At 39.2% G+C, this 25889-nt stretch overlaps 1 protein-coding gene across 5 annotated transcripts in view; it reads right to left on the minus strand.

Moving 5' to 3' along the window:
* CDK8 (cyclin dependent kinase 8) overlaps positions 1–25889 on the minus strand; it is a 166087-nt gene that overhangs the window by 95996 nt on the left and 44202 nt on the right. For 4 of the 5 annotated variants that reach the window (XM_034758718.1, XM_034758716.1, XM_034758721.1 and 1 more), the window contains exon 2: positions 10063–10138. In XM_034758718.1, the coding sequence (XP_034614609.1) occupies positions 10063–10138 (76 nt within the window). Of the gene's footprint in view, positions 1–10062; positions 10139–19318; positions 19457–25889 lie in introns of those variants that run through there. The other variant, XM_034758719.1, reaches the window with a different exon arrangement.

Consider the following 25889-nt stretch of genomic DNA (forward strand, 5'->3'; position numbering starts at 1 on the left):
GGACTTCCTCATGCAGTTCACATAATCTTGTCAGCACCATGCCCCAGGACAGCCAACAAACATCTGCATGTAACAACTGTATGAAGATTGCCCCACAACACTTTGCAGAAAATGGCAAAAACCCTTGAATTAACCGGGTGCAACTTTATAAAGCTTATAATTTTTACTGCATCTGAAAGAACATTGCTGAGTTCCTCTGGCATCTACTTAGCAGCCATTGCCTGTCTGTGGATAATACAATGATTCCAGGTTGCTGTAGGGGCCACTTTTTGTACCCTTCTCACAACCCTGTCCTGTCATAGGCTGTGCTCCATCGCTACAAATTCCAAAACAATGTCCCCAATCAAGGCCTGTGTCTTGGGCAAAATTATTTAATAGTTTAAAAAGCTCTTCACCAGTTCCTCTGTTGGAAGTCGATGGCAAAACAGAAATTCCTCTTAATTTTGTTGCTGTAGCAAAACAAATATATACCAGTAGCTGTGCAGCATTTGATATATTAGTAGACTCATCTATCTGAATTTAATATGGGCTCTGACAAACACTTTCTAGGAGCTGCTCTTTTATATCAGTGACCATCTCTGCAATGTGGCGTAAAACTGTCATTAGAAAGTGGGATCACATCTAGCTGTGATGCTGATTTCTCTCCATTCATCACCGCAAACATATCCTTTGCAGCTGGAAGTGGTAGTTTCTCACATATGTTGTGCAGCTTACCACCTTTGGCAATGCGCAAAGCCACATGGTAAGAAGCCTCAGTAGCCTTCATGTTAACAGTGCTGTATACTTCAACAACTTTCTTTTGTCCTGTTACCTCATTGACCTTCCTCTTGGGGGGAAAAAAAAACAAAACAAAAAAAAAACCACACACTATGGGTTTAGATACTAAAGTAGTTATTTTAAGATGCCAGTGTAGCCTGCAGAGCCTCATATTGTCATTTGCCAGTACTTCGCCACACACAACACATTGAGACCTTGGTGCATCGCCTGACCCGCTCCATGTAAAGCGCAGTTTGAAATAAGCTTCATCATATTTTTGGCTTCAGCTTGTGTTATTTGCTTTTCTCCGTTTGTCACAAAAACAATCCATTTCTCATATAAACTGTTTGTCACCTGTTGCGCGCTGCTGCTAACATTTTTAATTTCTTGGGCGGGGAACCACACAATGAGGTCTGACCTGTCACAGTTGCTAGTGAAGAGCTTTGCAGCGCCTGCGGCTCCTGCTGTAGAGCGGGACAGGCTGTGGCTTAAGCTCTCAGCCCAGGCTCCCACTGTCAGAGCAGGGCAGGCTCTGGCTCTCTGAACAGGGCAGCTTGGGCTCCAGCTGTCCCCTTTAATCTCTAACCCCGGGTTTGCATGGCCCTTCTGCATGAGCCTCAGCTGCCCAGGGCTGACAGCCAAAGTTATAAAAAAAAAAAAAAAAACCACACACCACACACACACACAGCGTTCACGCCTCTGTGACAGGTTCCCTGGGTTGCAACCTGGAACTGGGGTACTGCTGAACCCTCTGGCATACCAACCTGGGTTCCCTCTCACACAGTGATGCTGTGACAAGCTGCAAGCCTCTCCAGGTACTGCACTTACACAGCCACCCACAGGCAGGGACACACCCAGCTGAGTTACATGAATGCTTCTCCTAGCCACTTATGAACTAACAATAGAGAGGTTCCAACCAATTCCCCCAACTCTCCAGCCTAGGACCCCAGGACTGTACTGTCCTGCTCTGGTCAGAAGTCTGACCAGTGTAAGTTTATTATCCAGTCTGCCCCTCCCTCAGTGTGGAGAGCACATGCATCAGCTTTTGTACACTGAGCAGATTTCCCAATCACTACAACCAAAACACCCTGTTTAAGGTAAAATATAAAACAGATTTATTGATTACAGAAAGATAGATTTTAAGTGATTATAAGTAATAAGCATACAGCTCAAAGTTGTTTACTTAAGAAATAAAATAAATCTGCAGTCTTAATTCTATAAACTAGACTGGATTTAAATCAAGCAGTTTATCACCCTGATGGTATAGTTCCTTAATACACAAGTTGGGACTCTCCTTTCCAGCCTGGGACCACCTCCCCTGTTCAAAATCTTTGTCTTCCAGATGTGCGTCCAGGTGTTGAGTTGTGGGGGGGAGTGAGGCCAAATGATGATGTCACTTCCCCCTTTTATAGCTTCTTTCAGTTTGCTGGAAACATCTATGCTTGTTTCCTGGCTCAATCAGTCTCCATTGTCTACGTGCTATTTCTGAGAAGTCTCCATTGCATACGGTTCCTGGGACAGTCCTTGTGAGTGTGTATTCCCTTTAACGGGCCGTTAGCACATCTGGCTCCTCCACTGTTGTACCTGAAAGGGTGCCTGTGGGTGTTTCCAACTTCCAACATAGTTCAACAACACATATAGCAAAACTTCATAACTTCAAACACAATGATAGCACATACAATCCAACAGGATATTAATGTTCAACAGATCAAGACTTTTAAAATGATACCTCAGAAGGCATACTTTGTACAAATAATATAATTATATGACAGTGGTAAATATGGGGGTTCTAGGGTGCTTTCAGGCACAGAGTGCCACAGCCTCCCTTTACACATTCCCGCATCTCCCTTGGGAGGCGTGCCCCATACTTTGAGAACCGCTGCCCCAATTTATTATGATTATGGCCCCCCAGATTTTTATAAAGCATGCTCAACACCCAAGCTGAAAAAAAAGTCAGACACTACTACTCTGTACTCTCTAGCAGGACAGAATCTGACTCTCGTTCAAAAGGTTTCTGACTACCTTTGTTAAGAAAATATCAGTATCTTCTGACAAGAACCACTAAGGTTATAAGTGCTAACATGGTTTCCCTAACCACCCAGACAAGAATTCATTACTGTGGAAAATGTTTCCTTCACTCAACCAACAGGGTTAACGAAATACCCTTCCAGACTTGAACTATCCTTTGGCTTGACTGATCAATCATCCTTAAGAGAAGGAGTTCCCAGGAAGTTATCTTACATATGGAAAAGAACTTATTACTTTCACTACCACCATCTTGAGCGACTCCTCCCAACAGGACAATAGATTAAAAAATATATATATTAAAAAAAGATTGTGGTGTGGTTTTTTTAATCAAAAACATCTATTTAATTTCAAAATAAATCTATTTAAAATTAAATGTGAAATTATGACAATCTACGTTAAGGTCTAAATTTATTATAATCTATTGAAACCATTTAAATAAATAAAATAATATGTCACACTAATCAACACTGGACTGAAGAGAAATGCAGAAAATATGCTGAACATACTGATAGCATTGGATAAATTACAAAAGGATAGCAGGTCTACTGCTGATATTGTTGAAATTTGAAAGAACTTCAAAAAACTGTAGAAAAAAAACTCAACAAAGCTAAATTATAGGCAATGAAGAAGCAATTACTCTGCTTCATTTTCATGACAATATTCTCAACAATGTACCAGAGTAGATGTTTAACAGTTGAAAAAAATATGCTGCTATAGCATTGACATCTAATAATCATGCCAACTGCAATGAATTTCAAGGCTGAAGGTGAACCATGCAAGCAGTATAAGTTTGCTGCCAAAGTTTTTAAGAAAGGCAAACTACTGAATTGGTGGAAATCACGGGCTAAGCCCTAGAACCAACATTTGTTGAAGACGCACTAAATAGCTTTTGGCAGCAGTAGCCTTTTTTGCAGGTGCCGAGATAATATTTTCTTAATTTGGATTAGTTCATTCCAAATTAAGACACCACATGGGAGTTGAAAGAGTAAAAGCTTGTTTTCCTCTTCCAATCTATGAATACAAACAATGTGGGAGAGGATGAGACCTATGAGTTTTCAAAACCTGAAGGATTTTGTGACCAGAAGGTATCAGTTAAAATTCAAACTACAGATAATACTTCCTTTAACAATTCAGTTTTAAATGCAAAATATCTTTTGATCAACTTTTTTCTTTATGTATCTAGCACATTCAACTTAGTTTTATTTAACAAATGCAATTTTTTTAAATGCTGTTGCGCATTTAATTGAATTCCAATTTCCATTCAAATGCAGTTTGACACAAATCACAAGTTTAAAAAAAAAAAAAAAACACACCAAGAAACGTGTCAGTCACCATTGTCTAACATGAAAAAGTAAAAGTTAAGAATCTGAATAAAGGTATGTTCAATTATAAAACTGCTTAAGTGTGTATAGATATAGTGTATCTTCCTGGTTAGTAAAAAGAAATACCAAATTTAGTGTAGAGGCTATATTTAGTTGCTAAGCAACCTGCGTTAATGGTTACGCCAAACAATGGGAATGAACCGCTCTTTAGGAAAATAAGTATAAATGCAAAACAATTAACATAGATGACTTAAATCAAGGTTTCCTGCTTACTGATTTAAATAATGAATTACATCAGTGATTTAATCACTAGCTTATATCATTCCACCCTATCCCAGAGCCAAACCCCAAAAGAAAAGGAACTGCACAAAAACTAGTTGTAATATACAAATAGAGCACCCAGATTCAAAACAAGCTTTCCCCACACATTTTCGCCCACCCACCTTAGTCCTGAGCAGACATGAAACGACCATGCCAATTCACAGTAGACCCCATTTCACTACAAAGCTAAACTGAACAGAAATTTTCCTGATAGCAAAATATTCCTCAGCAGTCAAAGCAAAAGTGCCGACAGTTAAAACACTTACTGACCATTATACTTCAATGGGTAGGTTTGTGTCTCTTGTAGCAAGGTAGTACTTTAATGACTCTGAATTTCATCTATGGAACATTCCTTATCTGATCTCATCCTAAAACGTGGATAGACTGTGCATATTTAGAGAACAAGGATTTTCCACAGCCTACTACCCATAGCAAACTGTGGTGGTTATAGTGCACGTAAAATTCCAGAAGGAATTAGGCTATGTTACATTAATAAAGCGCAATTTACTACTGAAGTGCTGGAAAATATTACAAAGTACGTACAAAGTCAAGAGACGATCTAATGACAAAGCTAATTGATAAAGTAAAAAAGAAAAAATGTTAGGCAACAAAGTGAATAAATCAAATGGCAATGCACTAAAACACACTGCCCTAATACAGACTCGGAGGGTAGGGGGGGAGAAATTGTCTTCCTATGTTTTTGGACAGTGTTTAGCATAGTGGTGCAATGATCCTTTAACTCATTGCATCAGCTGGCTCCAAGCTAATAAAGTCAATGTAATATAGGTTTGTTTGGGGTTTTTTTAAACCAGTTGATAGGACTCATACACAAAACCTTCCCTAAACTGAAACACACTCAATCCAATGCACTTTTAAAAAGAGGGATTAATCGAAGGGCAGGTACTAGCCCCCTATTTCCTCCCTAAAGTTCCTTTATTCCTCAAGTACTCAGAACAGTTACCTGGTATAGTTTCCTGCAATACCCCATCTAAAAAGGGAGGAAGGATTTTCTTGTATTTAAGTTACAGGACTGGGAGTCAGGAGTTTTGGGTTGATTTCCTGTGTAACTTAGACAAGACACTTCACTTCTCTGTACCTCAGTTTTCCCATCTGAAACTTACCTGTCTCATAGGGCTGAGGAAAGGTTCAGTTTTTTCATGTCTGTTATATACTTTGAAGCCTCAGAGGTAAAGTTCTATATAAATGCAAAATATTACAAACTGATATTTCAGTGCATGAAATCTTACTGTAAGTGAACCACAGTTTTTTCATGCTTCTTCTCTAGCTCTATCATTAAGTAAATTCAACAGGAAAAAAATAAGAAAAAGCAGGGCAGTGTACATCACTGGATAATTATACAGAACAATGTTCAACTAAAGGATCAATACAGTATAACATTCAGCCAAAATTATGTAAGAGGCAGGCTTCACAAACGTTTATCATGTTGGAGAAGTATAGGGGTGGTCAGGGGAAGGAGTGAAAGAGACAGTGAAAGGCAAAGAGGAGAATGTTTCAATAGTATCTCTTACTAGGGTAAGTATTTCAATTAACATGATATAACAGAATTCAATTTTACATAAGTACTGAAACTATTCTACCAAAATAAATGGGGAAGTTGGTTTGATCAAAACAGACTTGTTCAGTCAAGATACTCAAGTTGAAGAAGAATTATAACAAAATATAAGAATGCTCACATGCAAGCCTGAAAAACAAATAACTTGAGTGCGCACACAGCAAGTGACAGCCTACATTCCAGCTCCAGACCCCACCTCACTTCATAGCTCTTTCTTGTATCCAGGGCACAATAGCAATTTTTTTTCTTCAGGCAGTTCCTATCAATCCAGTCTTTAGCTCAGATATCTGGATACAATAGGTGCTAGATGAAGGGAGTCCTGAGAGTACTGAAAATAAGTTATTGAGATACAACTCTTTGGAAGCTTGAAACTGGAATTTAATCTGTCATACACAAACACAGGTGTTATTGCAGAGTTGTCAAAACAGAGATGCTTGGCTCACAAATAATGAAGATTTACTTCAAAACGTATTCTTTCCAGGTAAAGAGCTACCCAGATGGATGAAATACAGGAGTTTCAATTGCAAAGGAAACTATGTTTTGAAATGGAAATTCATTACACATGCAAGTCTAGCTTTCCTACTTCCTCTGACTACTCCAGCACTCAAATGCATGTAATGAAACATTACACTCTAGAAGATCTCTTAAATTAACAAGACTGGCATTTATTAATTTTGCCTTGAAAATTCATTACATGATTATATCAAACAGTTGTATTAATTAGATGTACAGATGGAAGTTTATTTACAATATAACATTGCTGTTAAGTATAAAGCTGCTGGCATCTTTTTTTTCTTTGTCTACACACACACCCCAGATACAAACAATATAAATAGACAAGCTGGAGAGGAACCACAGATCCCACTCTGGCCCAGGACATCTTACAGGCCTTCTTTCATTCTATAACTGTCTCGCCACTCCATTGTGAAATATCAGGCTTTTTTTTTTTTACTATTACTTTTAAAACAATAAAAATAATCCAGTTTTCAGGACAATCTATAATATTATTTCAAAAAATACTACAATAAAAGAGCATTCAGTTGCAAGGTCAAGAACTCAAAAGTTAAGAAATGCCAGAATTAAGGCCCGAATTCACTGGCCTTGTGTGCATGTATCAGCACAGTCTTTAATTATATGGTCACATACTATTTTTCCCCTCTCAGGAACCCAGACCCAATCAATGCATGCAATGGTTGACGCTCTGGGGATGAATAAGGGTTGTGTATTGAAGGAGACTTGTCTACAGGACCCCGTCTCACTTGCTGCAAATGCTGGACGGAATGTAGTGAATGAGGCAGTGGATTGCAGGAAGGAACGGTCTCACACTTAAGGCAGCTGATTGCTACCCTGGAGAATTGGATTCTCTGGATATTTTTTTTAAAAGGTAATTTTAAGGAAATTTCCTTTTTTTTTTAATTGAAAAACAGAAGTTCCAAACTGTGGAACCATACTTCCTCAGCTTGGATCATAAGAAGAGTTAGAAACTTTAGATCCACAGCTGGATAATTAAACAAACATCAGTGCACGAAACCAAACAGGATACCCCAAGATAGCATTTGGGAGGGCGAAGGGGTGGAGTGGAGGGGCTGAGAAAGTGGCAGGGACTGTTCTTCCTGTGTGTTTAGACAGTGCCTAGCATATCGTAGGCACTGCTAACAGTAATCTTCTAATTCATTTGATTTAAACGGAGTTACTGGAAGCCCCAGCTGGCTGTTATTCTCTGTGTGACCCAATCCCTGGAAGAAGGATGAGACACTTTGCCAGTAGGTTTCACAGCTATTTGCTGACATCAAAGGAATACAGCAACTGATGACTTTGAGGTTCAATTCCAAGTTCTGTAAGGAAGGGGCAAAGAACTTTCTTCCCTTCTACTGACTGCCTGTCTCCCACCCACCTAGCTCCTGTTGCCTACCCCTTCTGCTCCTCCTGACCCTTTGGCTCCTACAATCCATTCACCCTCCCACCCCTTTCCCTGACCCTTCTGCAGTACTTTCTCCTTCCTTCCTGGATCCAGTCAGCAAGAGCACTGTGAGCATCTCCCCACTCTCAGTTTCAAACAGCTGGCACTACAGTGGCCCCTAGTGTCCAAGAGCAATTCCAGGAAAAGTCCTGTTCAGTCCCTGCAGCCCTGGGATGGAGCATGTTCAAAACTAGAATTTTAGGAGAATTTGGTAGCCAAACAAGTCTATTGTGCAAACTGACATTTTCAGAGGCTCATAACTTGGCCAAATTTAGATGGCTTTTCATGGGCACAGCAAAAGGCACATTCCTATCACAAGGGTGACTCCCTCTACCAAATGTGAAGACCCTACTCTAAATCAGGGACGCACTATAGCTTCTTGGTGCAACTGTTATGAGCATTGTTTAACATTGGCAAAAAAAAAAAAAAAAAAAGTTATTTTCACCTAATCTTTCTTTGAAACATCTGAACTGTTTTAGCTGAAACTTTCCAAAACAACTTCAGCCTGAGGCAGATACCCAGTATGGGAAATTTCAGCCCAAATGGCTAGAGTTTAGCAAAGTTATAAGCAACTAAGGACAGGGTCTTATAACAGGAAGTGTCAAGAAACCTTAAATAGCAGCGTTCTAAGTATGTACAGAATGTTATTTCATAAAATGTTATTTCTCTCACCAAAACTTTCATGGACCTTCACAGTCTTACACAGTTCTATGTCACACTATCATATCCACAACAAGTTAATAAAACAAACAAACAAAAACACACCTAGGATTTTCCACTTTTAAGAAAAGGTCAAGTTTTCCAAAAGTGACTGGAGATTTTTTTTTTGGGAGGAGGGAGGGAGACCTTCAGTGTTGGTGCCTAACTTAAGGTACAGTAGAGTGGACCGATTTTCGGGAATTGCTTTTGAGTCTGTACCCTTTAAGATGTTTTAGGCTAGGCACCCAAAAATCACTAGTCATGTCTCAAAGTCTTGGCTTAGGTCTTTAAAATACAATTCTAATCTTATATTATCTATTTCATTGGTAATAAAGTAATAAAATTATCAAAATCTAAAGCATCGCACCTCACCCCTCTCGTATCAACGTTTCATAAAAAAAAATCTAAGTATTAATTTCAGGAAGATGCTTCTACCGGAACTGTCAATTATCTGCATCCACAAACAGAATGTTTCTGCACCATTAAGCAATCATTTGGGAACAAAATAAGAATTCAAAGGATCCACACAAGTACGATCCTGAACAAACATATATTTAAAGATTCATGAGTTTGTGTTTTACGAAGAAGTGACAACTCATTTAACCAAAAGAAAAAAAATATTTAAGATTAGTGAATCATCAAATTCTTGACATTTAAATAATTAAGGGTCTTAATATCACCAAGTGGATCTGTTGCACTGGCAAATCTAAAAAATTAATAATCAATGTTCTATATGAATAATAGAATATTTACAGGCTGTATACGTTCTGTCTTACACTGAAGTTTTATATTAACTATTTGCATTAAAATGTATTTCTATGATTTTCCTCTTTAAATATTAGACCGGAACAAAAACAAAGAAACAACAGAACAGAGATAATATCCAAACACAATATTGCATTTGATATCTGCTAACTGAAGATATTGGAAATTTGTTGTGAGCTCTCCCCTTGCAATCAGATATGGCTATATTACTTTTAAGGGTACAAGTCTTTGAATGGGAAAGGAAATTAATTGTAAACTAAAATTAAACCATTATACCCAAACTTACTGTAATGAACAGTGCTGACAAATATAACAGTTTAGACAGTCACTATTTTAATAAAGAGAAAATCATACATTTATTTCCAGTACTAATCAATATGCATTCAGAGGTATAGATAATTATGATGTATGCTTAAATATGCAATAATAAAATGTAATTTAGGAACTGCATCATTCTTCTGCGAAAAGTTAAACTCTTATATAAGGGAATTAGGTTTACTTTAAACCTCAAATTGAAGATTTTCTTCTGTATTTAGAAAGGTAGATTTATTGAATCTAAAACATTAAATTAAGACGTATTCACTTAAAAGATACTTTATTAAAATCTTACTGATAATAAAAAAAAGACTGTTACTTACTGCTATTTCTCTGCATGCAGACATAGAAATTCCAGTACCTTCTATTTGTTTTAAAGCATAATCTTTATCATCTTTCCTGTGAAAGAAGAAAAGAAGTTTTTAAAACACTGCTATGTGCATTAAGGCAAACTTATGCACTACTCAGATAACAGCTTCCAATCAATTTAAGTTCTGTAAATCATGTTCTTTTGATAGTTTTTAATGCCCTGCTTGCTACCTTAGAAATAAGAGCTAAGCTGTATTAACTACCAGCACCTGGATTGATAACCTCAAATACAAGTAGTCAGTATATTAGAAAACATTTTTCGGTCCTATTCAATACAATGACTTCAAGAATACATAATTTTACATTTATCACATATGAGAAGTTAGTCTTTCAGTGAAGAAATCTGGAGTATAAACAATTCGTAAGATGATAAAATTACAAGCACATCAGCTTACATAGAAATAAAATGTATTACTCTGGAACACTCACAGTACAGATTTTGAACAATCATGCATACTTGTATATCCCAAGAGGTACATTAAATTCATTAAAACTTGTATGTAAGGAAACTTATCTTCCCTTTCCTCCAAACCTCAAAAACTAAAATTTCATACTGAAACACCTGTTCCTACCAATCAAATCCTTGAAGCAGTTTAAAACCCAGCAGTAACTTCAGCGTTTTGTTCAGCCCTGCAAACTGAAGATTCTTCTAGTTCACCATTAATAAATGTGAAATACCTGAAACTAGAAGTTGTGGGAATAGGGGGGGGGGGGGGTATTTATTTTATTAATACATTTGGTGTTGAAGCCTGTTAACAGCTGCAGCTACAAGGAGCAATGGCAGGAAAGGGCTACCTGTCCTGGACCTCTGGGAAGCCAGGTCTTTAGCCGCACACACACCACCAGAGTCTTTCCTGTCCCAGGAGCACTATGAGGTGGAACTCAGGACACTAAGTAAAACAATGTTTCCAATCTGTTTGCACATGCTTCATAAGGGTTTGTAACAGGCTAGAGAATTATTCTCTGAAGATTCTGTCTACCCCAAGTATGCTCCACCTGCACCCAGCTAGTAAGCATGCTCCAATCCAGAGCTGAGTAGGACTTTTTGTTCAACCACTCCTTCCAACAGCCAGGGCCACTATGGCCCGGGGAATTGGAACCGACAACAAACAGACTGTCTCTCCTGTGCTATCAATGCTCCCAAGTAATACAGAGAAGGTGAGAGTAACCTGACTTGTTCAAAAAAAGACAATGACAAAGGCAGGCTGGGGTAGATAGCAGCAAGCTAAGGCAGGACAGAGGAGGAGGGAAAGCAGCAGAGGAGAACAGGCTAAAGAGCGACAGCTAGGGGATAAAGGCAAAAGTAGGACATGCTGAAGGAAGGAAGACACCACTACAGAACGCTCCCCTCTCAAACCTGGAATAGAATCCAGAATTCATGACTCTCAACATCCCTCAGTTATTTGCAGCAGTTGTGAAGCCTTAATTTGCCCCCTTGCTCATAAATATTAGGACAGTCTTTAATTAAATTAGCTTATACCATTTCCACAGGACCCGTACCTTATTCAGTGCATAGGAGGGACGATACTCAAGCGATTAGTCAAGACTGCAGAGTGAGTGATACAGTTACTTCTATACAGCAGAACCTCAGAGTTACAAACACCTCAGGAATGGAGGTTGTTTGTAACTCTGAATAAAACATTATGATTGTTCTTTCAAAAGTTTAGAGCTGAACATTGACTTAATACAAGTTTGCAACTTTACTATGCAGAAGAAAAAAAACTGCTTTCCCTTTATTTTTTAGTAGTTTACATTTATCACAGAACTGTACTGCATTCGCTTTTTCTGGTCTCTGCTGCTGTCTGATTACGTACTTCCAGTTCCAAACGAGGACTGTGGTCAGCTTGTTGTAACTCTGGTGTTCGTAACTCTGAGGTTCTACTGTATTACAAAAGTTGGAAAGTATGTAATGAATGAGGCAGAGGACTGCAGGAAGAAAAAGGATGGTCTGGTGGTTATGGAGTCAAATCCACCCCGGAGAACCAGATTTTATTCCTGCCTCTGCAACAGAATCTGTAGGTGATTGAATCTGTAGGTAGTCCTGGGCAAGTCACCGACTCCCAACTTTTCACAGGTGGTCACAGTATGTTCCTCATTTTCTGCATGCCCTGAGACACCTGGGGCTTGATCTGCAGAAGTACTGAGCACTCACAATTGCAAATAAAGTCACTAGGAGCTATGTTCTGAACATATAAAATGCTACACAAATGCTAAATATTCTGAAATAAAAATAAAGCCCAAGGCATCTCAAGTTGGACTCTTAAAATTAGTGGACAATTTTCCTGTGCTTCAGTTCCCTGTAAAATGGGGGGAAATGCTGTTCTTATTTCATAGAGATGCTGTAAAGAAAAAAAAAATTGTTTGTGAAACACTCAGATACCTTAATGTTGTGTCTGTGGCAGACATGTTGTTGCTATATAATGATTTTATGAAACTGTTAAAACTAAGAAAAATAAAACTGGTAAAACTACTATAAAACTCTGTACAACTACCATTTTGCATCAGAAGCGCATCAGAAACAATGACAAAGTTCCAATCCAGACCACGCAGCGATGAGAAGGAACTGGAGATGTGGTCAGTCTGCCCTGCCCTTTATTGCCTCAGACAGTCACACGAGGTGAGCCAGGGCGCCTGAGCAAACCAATGGACACTACTTTCAAATTCTCCAACTCCTGAGGCTTACGTAAGCCTCAGTGGAATACAACAGGGACCATTACCCAAAGTAGAATTGGTTTAGTTTAATGGGAACTAATGGGAAAACAAGCAGGAAGACGACACCATAGCTCTAGAAAAGCAGTCTCCCAATAAACAAGATAACTGCCAGGCTGTTAATGAAAACGCTACTTCCACACCCATCCAAAGTTTTATAGCTGTTTTGCCAAGGCTGGGAGCCAAGAGGTCAAAGGAACACTAAATGGTTAAACAGACTTTCTGAAAGGGGGAAGGGAGAACTGTCAGTGAACTGTTCTCTGGGGAAACAGACTGACATGCACAGAGACAGGTTCGGTGGGACAGTTCGAACAGTGGGGACTTCCCAAGCTTGCAGAGGATATTAAGCCTTAGGGAAGGCAAGCATGTGTACAGACAGTTTATTATTTTTATTTTAGTTCTGAATGCTTTGGTTCTAAACAATATTTTGCTTTCAAAGGATGTCTGGTCACTGGATGCCACTGTGCATAGTTCCAGAGGAGCAGAACTGCAGGTATTAAATGTAAGTTGGGCCTGATGAGGTAATCTCATTTAGTACCTAGGGACTGCATCCCAAAGCCCAGTCTGAGTGGGAGATTCACCTGATTCCACTCTGAGAGGTGACAGCTTGAGGCGTCAGAGTTAGTGCACTCAAAGACTGGATGAGGAGTTAGAGGCACAGTTAGCCCAGTGACTGTAATACTGCCACAGAAAAGATCATAAAAAAAACTGTATTGAGTGCAGGATTTGACTGGTGTGCAATAAACATGTCCTGGGGCCACACATTCAATCAAGAAAAAGCAATACTGAATAGCTACCCACTCTGAGCACTGTGCATCCCGTTCGGTGAATGAGACAAGAGTTCTAAAATAATATATGATCATGTAATTAAAGACTATCATAATGTACATGCACCAGGGGTCTTACGATTACATGAGCAATCTTAATTCACATATTACACAATTTGAAAGCCTAACTTTGCAAATGTAATTTTCTTGTAATGTAGCTTTGTGTGTGTCTAAATAGAAGAAGAAATAATAATGGTCATCTCTGGCTGCCACCATGTATTTCAATACATTTCCTCAAATTTTGATACATTTTTTAAAGTACCTGTATCAAGAGAGATTCATAAAAAGGAGTTTACCTCAATTTTTCAATGTGATAACACTTGTTCTATAATCCCTCCTCCTCCCCCCCCCCTTTTTTTGATCCGCTTTCCTTGTTGTGCAAGGTCTAATTTAGATTGTAAATTTCAAATGCAGGTCCCTACATGAGAAGGAAATTAGGGACAATCGTGAAAAATTACCAATCTTAGGTTAAAGAACAGCACCCAACAATGTTTTACTCAGGGTAAGTTTTTATCACAATGTATAAACCTTGTTGAAATATGGGCCAAAGTACCTTATATACTGGCTTGCTCAGGGCCTGGGCTATCTGACACAAAGTAAGACACAGCCTTTAAAATAAGAGGAAAGGTAGCCACCCTTTAATGGGCAGGAAAAAGCAGAAAAACAGTATTTTACAGAAATTGAGCTATATAAAAGATTAACAATCAAAGTCATTGGAAATCAGTTTATAACTCACTTTTACAGCCAAGTATAAGCAGAAGCAGTACAAGTGATTGCTTGGCAACCCAAACCCTGGGTTCTTGGCAGGCTCACAAATGTTGTCAACTACATTTCCCCCTTGTAGCAGTGGGGCTCTGAGGTAGGTCAACTCTTTTTTTTTCTCCCCTCTCTCCCCCTCCCCTCCCCTCCCTCTCTCCTCCTCTCTCCCTCTCTCCCCACACCAATCCTCCATCCAGTAGCAGGACTATCAAAGGAGGTAATTTGTGACCTAATTTTCTTTCACTCTTACCAATAGCTTTGTAATCCACAAATCACAAAACTAACCATGACTTCTTTTATATTTCATAGATTTGCATTTTCAACACAACTGTAAGAAATGTCCTCGCTGGTGATGGGCAGTTGGTAGACTCTGATGTGAATAATGGAAGTTCACTTACCATGTTGGTCTTGGGAGTATTAAGTGTTTACTACAGTTATAATGGTATGAAGTAAATAAGCTAGCACATTAGGGGGAATTTTTTTTTTTAAAATATTCATTTTCACTTGCTATGAAACTACTACTAACGCATATATTACCATATAGAGCAAGTAAGTCTACTTGCAAAACCACTGTAACTGAATATTAAACTCTAATTTTGTTGTCTTTACATCTTGATTCAGTAAGTAAAAAAAAACCATCAAGCAACAGTGACAAATTTTAGATGGACAATGCTGCACAAATATTAACTGTTTTGAAAACCAAAATTAATTAGAACTTTAGCATAGCATTAAATGGAACCGATTATTCAGTCTATCCACAGAAATATATATATAAAAAAAAGGAGCAGGAATAGATCCCTGAATAAAAAAAAAAAAAAAAAAGTTAAAAGCCTGGTTTTCACAGGGTTGTAATTTAAAGGCATACTTGAAACGTAGAGATGTTTGTAAAGTAATAGCAATAAGCTTTCCTTCTCTAAAACTGTAAGGTTAGCAATTTAATTAACATCATTTGGTTATCAACCATACACTTTTTTTTTGCAGACCTTCCCTGTTTCATATCTTTGATACTTAATGTAAACAACTATCATCAAGATCTCCATGTTAGTTAACACTGGTCCACTACATACCCAAAGGTCTCATCTAGAATACTGTGTGTGTATTACTGGTTATCTGTCTAAAAACAAGATTTTAGGATTAGCAGGGGTTCAGAAAATGGCAACAAAAATTAGTATAATGGAAGCACTCATATGAAGAGATAGAGAAAAGATTGGGATTGTTTACCTTAGGAAGGTGGTGAATACAGAGGGGATAGGATACAAGTATGTAAAATAATGACTGGTTTAGAGAAGGTAGATAAACAGCTTCTGTTATTCCCATCTCAACAGAAAAAAAAGGGACATTCGATGAAATTAAAATGTGACAAATTCAAAATTGCTGAAAAATAACTTCACACAGCACATAAGAAACCAAATAGGGTCTTGAAATCAAAATGTCAGGCAAACATAAGTACAGGCAGTGCTACCAGGTCCACCCATATAAAGACTTAAATAATGACAGTGCTACTAGAGACTGTAGATAGAACAAAAAATTTAGTGACTGGTGAACTAGTTAAAGAAATATCCTACAGTATTGACAGCACATCAATTTTTCTCTATTTTAATATAATTTTGTATTGTGTATTATACTATTGTGTAAATATTTTACCACAGGCATAAGAGCATAAGCTATATTTCTAAAGAATGTTACGTAATCAAAATAGTTGCCAAACACTGGAAAAGAAAAAGAAAAGTGAGTTCAAATGTACCAACATACATATTGCTGTTACGTTAGCCTGTTAAGAGATCCATTAAAGTTACTATCCACTTACTTAAAAGCATACAAAGCTTAAAGTTGTACATGTAGGTAATCTACAAAACTGATTCTTACCAGTTCCCAAAGTGTTTTCTTACACCCAGATGTTCATCTTGTAGGGACGATTCTGCCTTGTCAGGTGGTGCTGAGTACCCACTTAACATGGTGCTAAGCACCCCCCAAAGTCTATTCCAGTCAACAGAAATGGAGTACTAAGCACCTCTAGGAATTGCTTAGAACTTTGTAGGATCTCACCTTTTGTACATTAGGTTCCTTGTGAATAGACTGGTCTTCTATATGTATGTACAATGCCCAGCACATGGGGCCTCAATCCTGGCTGGGACCCGGGACACTGTATTACTACGTGGCCTTTATTTAAATTAATTTGATCATCTATGTCAAATTAAGTCAAGTCGAAAAATAGCTAGAGACAAAATATTGTGCTGAAGCTTTAAAAGCATCAATATCATGTGTGGTTATTCCAACTAAAACATATTAAGTTACAGTAAAAAGTTCTATTGGAATTTAAATTAAATTTGTCACATTTTAAGGACACCTTAAAACAGAGCCACATGTTTTCAACTACATATCTGATAGACGAATATTCTGTCTTAAACCTATCAAAGGGACTTCATTCTCATTTCCCTCTGAAGTGTCTGCACTATAACAACTCTAATGAAGTGTTTAATTATCTAAGATGCTCACTCCCCTAAAGAACAGAGAAATCTTGATAATTAAAAGATAATATTCCAATACACTCTTTTTATATTATATATAAAAATAAAAATGTATGTATGTGTGTATGTATGTTAAATTCTACTCAAGTACACCATTAACATCAACAGTATTAGAATGAAAACATCCTAAAGAGCAGATACAATTATTAATGACAAAGTAATTTAGTCTCAGCAGTACTAATTTAAAATTCTCCTTATCTAGCTTCCTTCTAAGCTACTGTCAAATTTGGATTTTACTCATCCAATTAGAAATTAATCCCTGCTATAAGCTATTTTATCTTTGCATGATTAACTCAGACTAGTGCAGTACACCCACCTCCCCAAAAACTGTATAATCAATAGCAGTTTAGTTATTAACAATGAAATACTAAAACACCAAGTACTAGGGGTAAATTAGTAATTATGAGGTATTTCAATTTTCAGTAACACTGGGAAACCAGTTAAGGGAAAAACAATTAATAGCCATGATTCCCCTCAACACTGAAAAGCACAAAACTTTGAATAATGAAACTGGAAACAAATATTTTGTTTATTTTTATTATATTTTATTTATACGCATTAATCACAATACATCAAGTTCTAAAGATCAAATCTTCAATACAATGATGGAGAAATTAATACAGAATTAAACTACAGCATTCCTACTGGCAGGGGAGGCTCTATGTTTTTTGCCACCCCAAGCACGGCGATCAGGCGGCCTTCAGCGGCATGCCTGCGGGCGGTCCACTGCTCACACGGATTTGGCGGTGTTTCTGCGGGTGATCTGCCGGTCCCGCGCCTTCGCCGTACCGCTGCCGAAGCCGCGGGACCGGCGGACCTCCCTCAGGCATACCACCGAAGGCGGCCTCACTGCCACCCTCATGACGACCAGCATGCCGCCCCGCAACGGCTCGCCACCCCAGGCATGCACTTGCTGCGCTGGTGCCTGGAGCCGCCCCTGCCTACTGGTACTCCCCAAAGTAATGTATTGAAATAAAGCACCTACAAAGGACAGGTGGTGGGGGAGGAGGAGGTGTCAGAAAGTGACTGCAGATTTGAAAAGAAAAAAAAAAAAGATTTCTGTAAATCATAAATAGGAACACTTACGGTCAATTTTTGGCACTTCTATTTTGTGCTAACCACAGGCCAGGGCCAATATCTTCATTATGCTTAAAAGTAACCAAAACAGGCTAGTTAGGCTTTTCAAAGTCTTAGCCTAGCACACCATATATGTAGACCAGGCACCTAAAACGGACACCGGCACTCCCTGAAGAGCCATGCTCAGAGAAACCCTTCCTGACATGAACAACAAGCCTACAAGACTTCCCTGGAGGGGAACTCTGATCTTATAAACTCTATTCTCTATAGGTTCTTCTGTCATGCTCATCACTGTAGTATCTGAGCGGGTGATCTGCTGGTCCTGCGCCTTTGCCGTACCCGCCGCTGAATTGCTGCCGAAGCGCAGGACCGGCGGGTATGGCGAAGGCGCAGGACCGGCAGATCACCTGCTCCATTCCCTGCACTACTGGAATGTCCATTCCACATTCCAGTAGTGCATTAAGCAATATGACTACGGTAATAACGTCAAGTGTTTGTTTTCTCATCCTCTTCCCAAGGGGAGAAATGCATGCAGTGGACATGGAGTGTTTTACTGCTGTATGTTTATGATAGAGAAGGCACGGTCAAAGAAACATGCCTTGCATTTACAGCAGGAGGAGGAGAGGAATAAACAGCAAGTCAGCCTGAATAAAGATACACATTCCATTTTCAACCTTAAAAGCCACTAACATTAAGCAAACAACAGATCCCTGCATGACCCCCTAGAAACATCCCCATTTCATGACCGTGGGCATGGCTAGGCTCAGGGGGAAAGAGGGTGCAGGTATCTGGGCAAGGGGAGCACCATGGCTGGGCTTTGGAGGGGAACAGGTTTGGGTGTATTGGCTGTGGGGGGGGGGGGGGGGGGGGGGGGGGGGCGCGCACAGAAACAGGAACTGGGTTGTCATAGGGGTTTCTTTAACTCTACTTCTGGGGGGGAATTGGGGTGTGTGTGTGTGTGCGCGCGCTTGTGTGCGCGCGCTTGTGTGTGTGTCCGTCCGTATTGTTACAGACATACTTGCTGACAGGTATTTTGAAATAAATTACCAAAATAATTGAAACTGGCGTGATTATGTAGTGTTCAATAAGATTTGCAGAATTTTATAATAATGTGTGCAGAATTTTTAGTTTTTTGGCACAGAATGCCCACAGGAGTACCCCTTCCTGAAGGCCCACCACATTGCTTAACCACGGGATACCTGGGTAGGTTTACCATTTTTCAGGTTCCCAAAAAGAGGACACTGCTGGAGGGAGAGGAAGGATATTTGGAGAGGTTGTGTGTGTACAGGAAGAGGTACCTGCTGACTCACTCTTGAGGTGGATGGCCAGTGTTGCTCCCGTCATAGTGGCAGGGCAGCTGGCGCAGATCAGGGCAGCAGAGACAGATGTCCATCAGCACCTCCTTGTGGGGCTTTTCCCTCCTCAGGGCTGGGAGCTGGGTATGCGGGATCTGGCAACTGTGAGGGACCAATCAGATGCAGATATAGGGGAGGCACCAATTGGGAAGTGGACCAAATAAGACTCTTTCTGAACTGCAACACCTGCTCGGCAAAAACCCCGGACATCGCCTCTTATTTGAAATATCCACACAGACATTGCCTATTTTTTGATTCTCTGTCTGGGAAAACACAGATGTATAGTAACCCTATCCCTCAGTGTTTTGAGTCCCACGGAGTCTGAAAAGAGTGTAGTCCCAGTTCTTGTCTTGGGAGCCCTAGGCACACTCTCAGGGTGCAGATACTGAGAGTTTAGACCACATGGCTGTATGCCCAGTCCCTGGAATTAGGCTGTGTCTACACTGCCACTTTCAGCACTAAAACTTTAATTGTTCACGGGTGTGAAAAAAAAAAAAAAAAAAACACCCCTGAATGACAAATGTTTTAGTGCTGAAGAGTGCCAGTATAGACAGTGCTTTATTAGTGTTGACCTTTCAGACTCTCTCAGAGCTTCAACACCACACATCTGCAAGAATTCCATCATAGCACCAGCCTTCTGATTTACTTCTACAAGTGGTAAGTGATGCATGTAACAGATATTTTACAATGAAGTCTAACACACTATTGTTCTTTACTTAAATACAGGAAGTACAAATCATATAGAAAACATACATCATGAACACAATCCCCCTCATGCTAGTTCACCACCCTTACTTCAGGAATCTTGTGTTGAGGCAGGCAGGCAGGGTTTTGCCCCTCCCCTCACTCTCCACTGCATCAAGCTCCTGCATGAAAAATGATTGAAGATTGCACAAGTAAAGCTGATCCTGTCCTTTATAACCTTCCAGTCTTCTTAATTAGGTCAGTCTGTGGTCAGTCTTAACAGGTGACCAGAGTCCTATCAGATGACACTACTGTCAGGCAACCTTTCCCCTGACAAACCAGCTCTCCAAAGCAGTATCCCAGTCTATTGACCATGCCATTTGTATTTGAAATGATAAGCTATCCAAATTTCACAACCCTCTTCTATCAGCCCTATCCTGTTGGAATAGCAGTCCAACATGGAGATAAGAAGTAACCGACAAGGTAAAGAACCCCATACCTCACCTATCTGTATGTATCTTTTATTGGACCAACTTCTGTTGGTGAGAGAGACAAGCTGTCAAGGTTCCATAGAGCTCTTCTTTAGGTCTGGGAAACTAAGACTATGTCTACACTAGAGAGCTTATAGCAGCATGACTGTACTGATGCAGCTGCGCCACTAAGATCTTGTGTAGCCACTCTATGCCAATGGGAGAGAGCTCGCCTGTCGACATAATTAAACCACCCCCAATGAGCAGCAAGAGGAGAAGTTCTCCAGCCAAAATAGCGTTGGTGTCTTCATCTGTGGGGAGCTCGCTTCTGATGATGAGTTTAGAGTGGGGAGGGGCTGCTAGATAGGGGGGTTCAGGAAAGGTTTTTCAGGAGGTGGTCCCCATTGAATATGGGTTGTAATTGTTTGATGCTATCCCATATGGGTTCCAATGTTGTCATTTACCATCCCACTGAGGATGTGTATGGGGTTTTATTTCGGTGTTGAAGCAAGTTCTCTCAGGATGTTTGGGTGGCCTGTTCCATGATGCAATCTACTTCTTTGATGGAGCATCCTTGTTTGGTGAAGGTGATTTTCGATCACTCTATATCTGACCCAACCAGTCGTCATCCTCAAAGGAAACCTGCACAACACCTTCAAAACATGAGTCTGGGAGTGTAAATTCATAACTTTGTTAGACACTAAAAATCATGGACTGAATAAGGGCACTGCATTTATGGCTAATTACAATCTATAACCCATTTACAACCCCCTCCAGTTGTGGGGTGCTAATGGGCCACCTCACCTTGAATGCTCTCTTGAAATGTGTGTTAACTACCTATGCTAAACAAACAATCTGTTCCCTTTGTATTTAGAAGTGACAGGAAGTTTCCAAGACCTGAGGAGTTCTGTGTAAGTGCCACAGCTTGTTTCTCTCACCAACATAAGTTGGTCCAATAAAAGATTTTATTTCATCCACCTTCTCTATTATCCAGGGACTAACATGGCTACCAACACTGCATACACATACTTCAATATCAAACAGAATTCTTAAGTTGTACAGATTCTCCAAATCACCATTGACCAAACACCAGCTTTTCTTCCCGTCCTCTGGAACTTCTCCAGTTTTCATTATCAGTGGTCCAGACAACTATTGAGCTAATTATTTTAAAGAGACATGCCTATTTGAGGGACTGTCTTTCTCCCCTAGTAATACTGCCATAATTGCAGTCCACAGAGGAGCTCACACCATAGTCCCTTTTGTTTAAAAGGATCTGAGGTAATGACAGGGCATTCTCCCTTAACTTTGGAATCCTACCCAGTCCAAAAGCAGCCAATATTCAATCAAGATTCAGAGCATGCTGCAAAGCCATTCTCTTTCCTAGACCTTTGGAGAAAAAGGCTTGCACTGAGGGCTGGAATGTGTGTACCACACAGCGCACAGTCAACCTGTGGAACTCCTGGCCTGAGATGGTTGTGAAGGCTAGGACTATAACAGGGTTTAAAAGAGAACTAGATAAATTAATGGAGGTTAAGTCCATTAATGGCTATTAGCCAGGATGGGTAAGGAATGTTGTCCCTAGCCTCTGTTTGTCAGAGGGCTGAGATGCATGGCAGGAGAGAGATCACTTGATCATTATCTGTTAGGTTCACTTCCTCTGGGGCACCTCGCATTGGCCACTGTCGGTAGACAGAATACTGGGCTGGATGGACCTTTGGTCTGACCCAGTATGGCTATTCTTATGTTCTTATATTCTATTAGTTATTTTCAGTATGTGCATTAAATATACCCCAAAGAAAATGGAGTAGAAATGGTTAGCAATTCAGCCTGATTTGTGTGTGCATGCAATGCACTCATCTTGGGCTCTACCTCTCAAGAGATTAAACATTGCATAATCACTTCTATCCAACAGTGCTTGTTGATATACAAATTTTTTCCATCACTGCAAAATACACCATTAGATAAAAAGTGTTCTCTTAGCTTTCTAAAGAGGCATTTCATTTACAAACAGCAGTATGAATTTAAGACCACTTGCTGAACAGAGCTGCTCTTTTTACTTCCTTAACAGTCATTCTTAAACAATCTGCCATGGACTCAACATCGAGGTATTTTTATTTGTAAGAAGGAAGTAAGTTTGACCTTTACTACACCTCTCACTACACACAGCTGAAACCATACTCACAACCCAGTGTTTAATCCAATCACACCTATATTTGTTTCAGAGTAACTATGACATTTAAATCAAAAGGAGGAAGTGGAAGAAAAAAATGAAAGCATTTTTGAGTTAAATAATAAAATACTAAGTGTTATTGACAAGTTTTTATTTTAGTAGTGGTGTAATTTTATTCTATCACTTAACATGTAACAGGAGAAAAATTTAGCTTCTCTAGTTCACTATTGAAAGGAAGACCTAGCTCATGAAAGTATAAATCTATGATCCTCATTGATACACTGGCAGATATAAAATTAATATCTCATTGTCACCCATTATATAAATACATCAAAACTTTATCAATGAAAATGGCTATAAAGAGGAAATTTAACAATCATCTTCAGTAACCAAGTAACTTGTGGTTTCCTTTAGCTATGTCTATGAGAATTTCTTCTCTTGCCACATTCTTCACTCAGACACATATCCATACCCTCCAACTCCGTTGATTCAGACCTTCCATGTGCCTTCACAGTACAGAACCATGAACTCATTCTTGCCTCTTCATCCCATTTATTTTGCAACAAACCTACTTTGCAGAATTTCCTGTATATGCCAATATTGTCTACTGCTGAAGTCTTAATTCATACCTTCATCTTCTGTAGTCCTAACCATTGCAACTTCCTCTTCCATAACTTCCAAATTCCAACTCTCTAGATTCTATCATGTACGGAATGCCACTGTTCATTCTTATACGTACAAAGTGGTAGAACCACATATTCCCTTGTTAATCACTGGCGGTCTTTAGTATTATACAGCACACAGAACACAAACCTAAGGGCTTTCAGTTTAAGAGGGACATACTGAAATAGGATTCAGTGGGAACTCTAGAATGGGAAGAATATGGAACTTTTTTTTTTTTTAAAACCTCAAACTCATTTCTTGTGGGCATTGCAGAAGCAGAAAGTTTTTAATAAACTATAAGAAGAAAGCGGCAGTGTGGTGAATTGGGATGAAAAGTTGTATCATCCACAGGGGGCAGCATAGAAGAAGGCACGAAGACTGGAATAGAAGGATCAAATGGGGCGTCGCTCAGAAAAACACAGAATGATTTGATACAGTCCAGATACAGGCTGCAGCAGAGTTCTGTGTGGCCTCAAAGGATAAGTTTAAACATGATGCGGTATGTGACGGAGAGTCAATTATTACAAGATTGAGGGCAGAAGTGAGTGGGAAAGATATGTGATCAAACCAGCAACAATCCACAATGGAACAGAGCTTACTGAACTGGCTCACTGGTGAGAGAAAAACCAAGAAAAACACTGATGCAATAGGTTCTGAATAACTCTTAGCTTTAATTTGTTATACTGAGTTAAGTATAAATGGAATTAGTTTTAGTACCACACTGTTTACTTTAAACCTAAACTTTTACATGTGTATACAAACAGCTCTACAACTAAATTGCATTATACTTATATTTTTAAAGCTAAATCCAACACTTGAAGTGTCCACGGTTATGATGGCAACAGTACATCTTTTACTAAATTCTTTGGATACAATTGCAAAGGGGAGGGGGGCGAAGCAACCGTATAGAAGTAATTAAATCCTTGAAAGAAAAAACTGGAACAAATTAAGCCCAAAAGAAAACTTAAACGAACTGCTTTAGTAATTTTAAAAGTTCTAAACTGAAAAAAACCCAAACCAACCAAGGATACCACAAACTCTTCTATTCAGCATTGTACAAAACAAAAAACCTTTCCTGCCTCAAACATTTTATAATCCAAGGCCCCAAATCCTGAAATCTGACCTGTACAAGCAGAAATGTATACCTACAGAGCATCATTGAATGCAGAGATCTGCTCATATGAATCAGTTTTCAAGATCAAAGCCTAAAAGACAGACACAGCAGAGAAAGGGAGGTACTTGATAAAGCACAAGTGTTCTGGAAAGTGGATTGCAAAGTAGTGAGGTAGCGAAATTGGCAGATTACCATGTAATTTAGGTTAGTCAAGACCAAGGAAGACTGAGGAATTCCAGAGATACAATGTTAATAAATCCAAAGTAGTACACATTGTGGAAAATTTCAGCTACTCATACACCTCACAAGGATCTATTCTAAATGAAGTGTATCAACTCAAGAAAGGGACTTTAGCATCAGTGTGGACAGCTCAATAAAGACCTCTGCTCATGGTGCAAGTAGTGGTCCAAAAAAGACCAGCACGATGTTAGGATGCATAAGGAATGGGATGGATAATATAGAAAATATGCCATTCGGTACTTAAATGGTGTGGCCTCATCTGTAATATACTGAGTAGTGTTGCCTCCTCATCCCACACTCAAAGGAATTAGAGGGGGGTTAGAGACAAAAATGAAATAAGGACATGGGGGGAAAAAAACTCATAAGAAGAGAGACTGAAAAGACTGGAACTGTTCACCTTAGAAAACAGACACACAATAAAAGTATGTAAAATAAACAATGGTAGAAAAGGTCAATTGGAAGCTTCTCTTCCCCCGTCTCATAATGCAAGACGACGACGACAGTCAGTGAAATTAGAAGGTGGCAAAGTCAAAACTGATGGAAGGAAATATTTTTTCCACACAGTATAGAACTAAACTCTAGACCTCACTGTCACAAAGTTATTGAGGCCAAGAACTTAACGAGATTCAAAAAGGGATTGGAAACATATGGATACAATAATATCCAAAGATATTAATGGTAACAATTTTTGAAAAAGATTAAACCTCATGCTTCAGGGCTTAAGCCAATATCTGAATAATAGAGAGCAGGGTGAGACCTAATGTGCAGGACAGATTATCCCACATCTACCTGTTGTGGGATTCTTATACCTTCCTCTGAAGCAATGTTGCCAGCCATTGTCAGAGACAAAATACTGGACTAGATGGACATCAGTCTGAACCGGTATGGCATTTTATATGTTCCAGAGGCCAGGTACAGCAATTACACATTTCAAACGTGCGTAAAGAGATTCAACTATAGATAGCAGATTCTTAACTCCTGTAGTGCTAAAGTAACACTTCGTGCTGATATAAACAAAAATATTACATGGTGTACTGCACATTTGAAAAACCTAATAAAATAAATATCAGACTTAGACATAGCAGCTTTCTTAGAGAACATGGAAACGCTATTGCAATTCAGTATCCAAGTTTGTTCACCACTTGAATACCATTCAGCAAAAAAGCAAAATGGAATTTCTTCTTT

Source organism: Trachemys scripta, chromosome 1, assembly GCF_013100865.1.
Source record: "Trachemys scripta elegans isolate TJP31775 chromosome 1, CAS_Tse_1.0, whole genome shotgun sequence".
Lineage (NCBI taxonomy): Eukaryota > Metazoa > Chordata > Testudines > Emydidae > Trachemys > Trachemys scripta.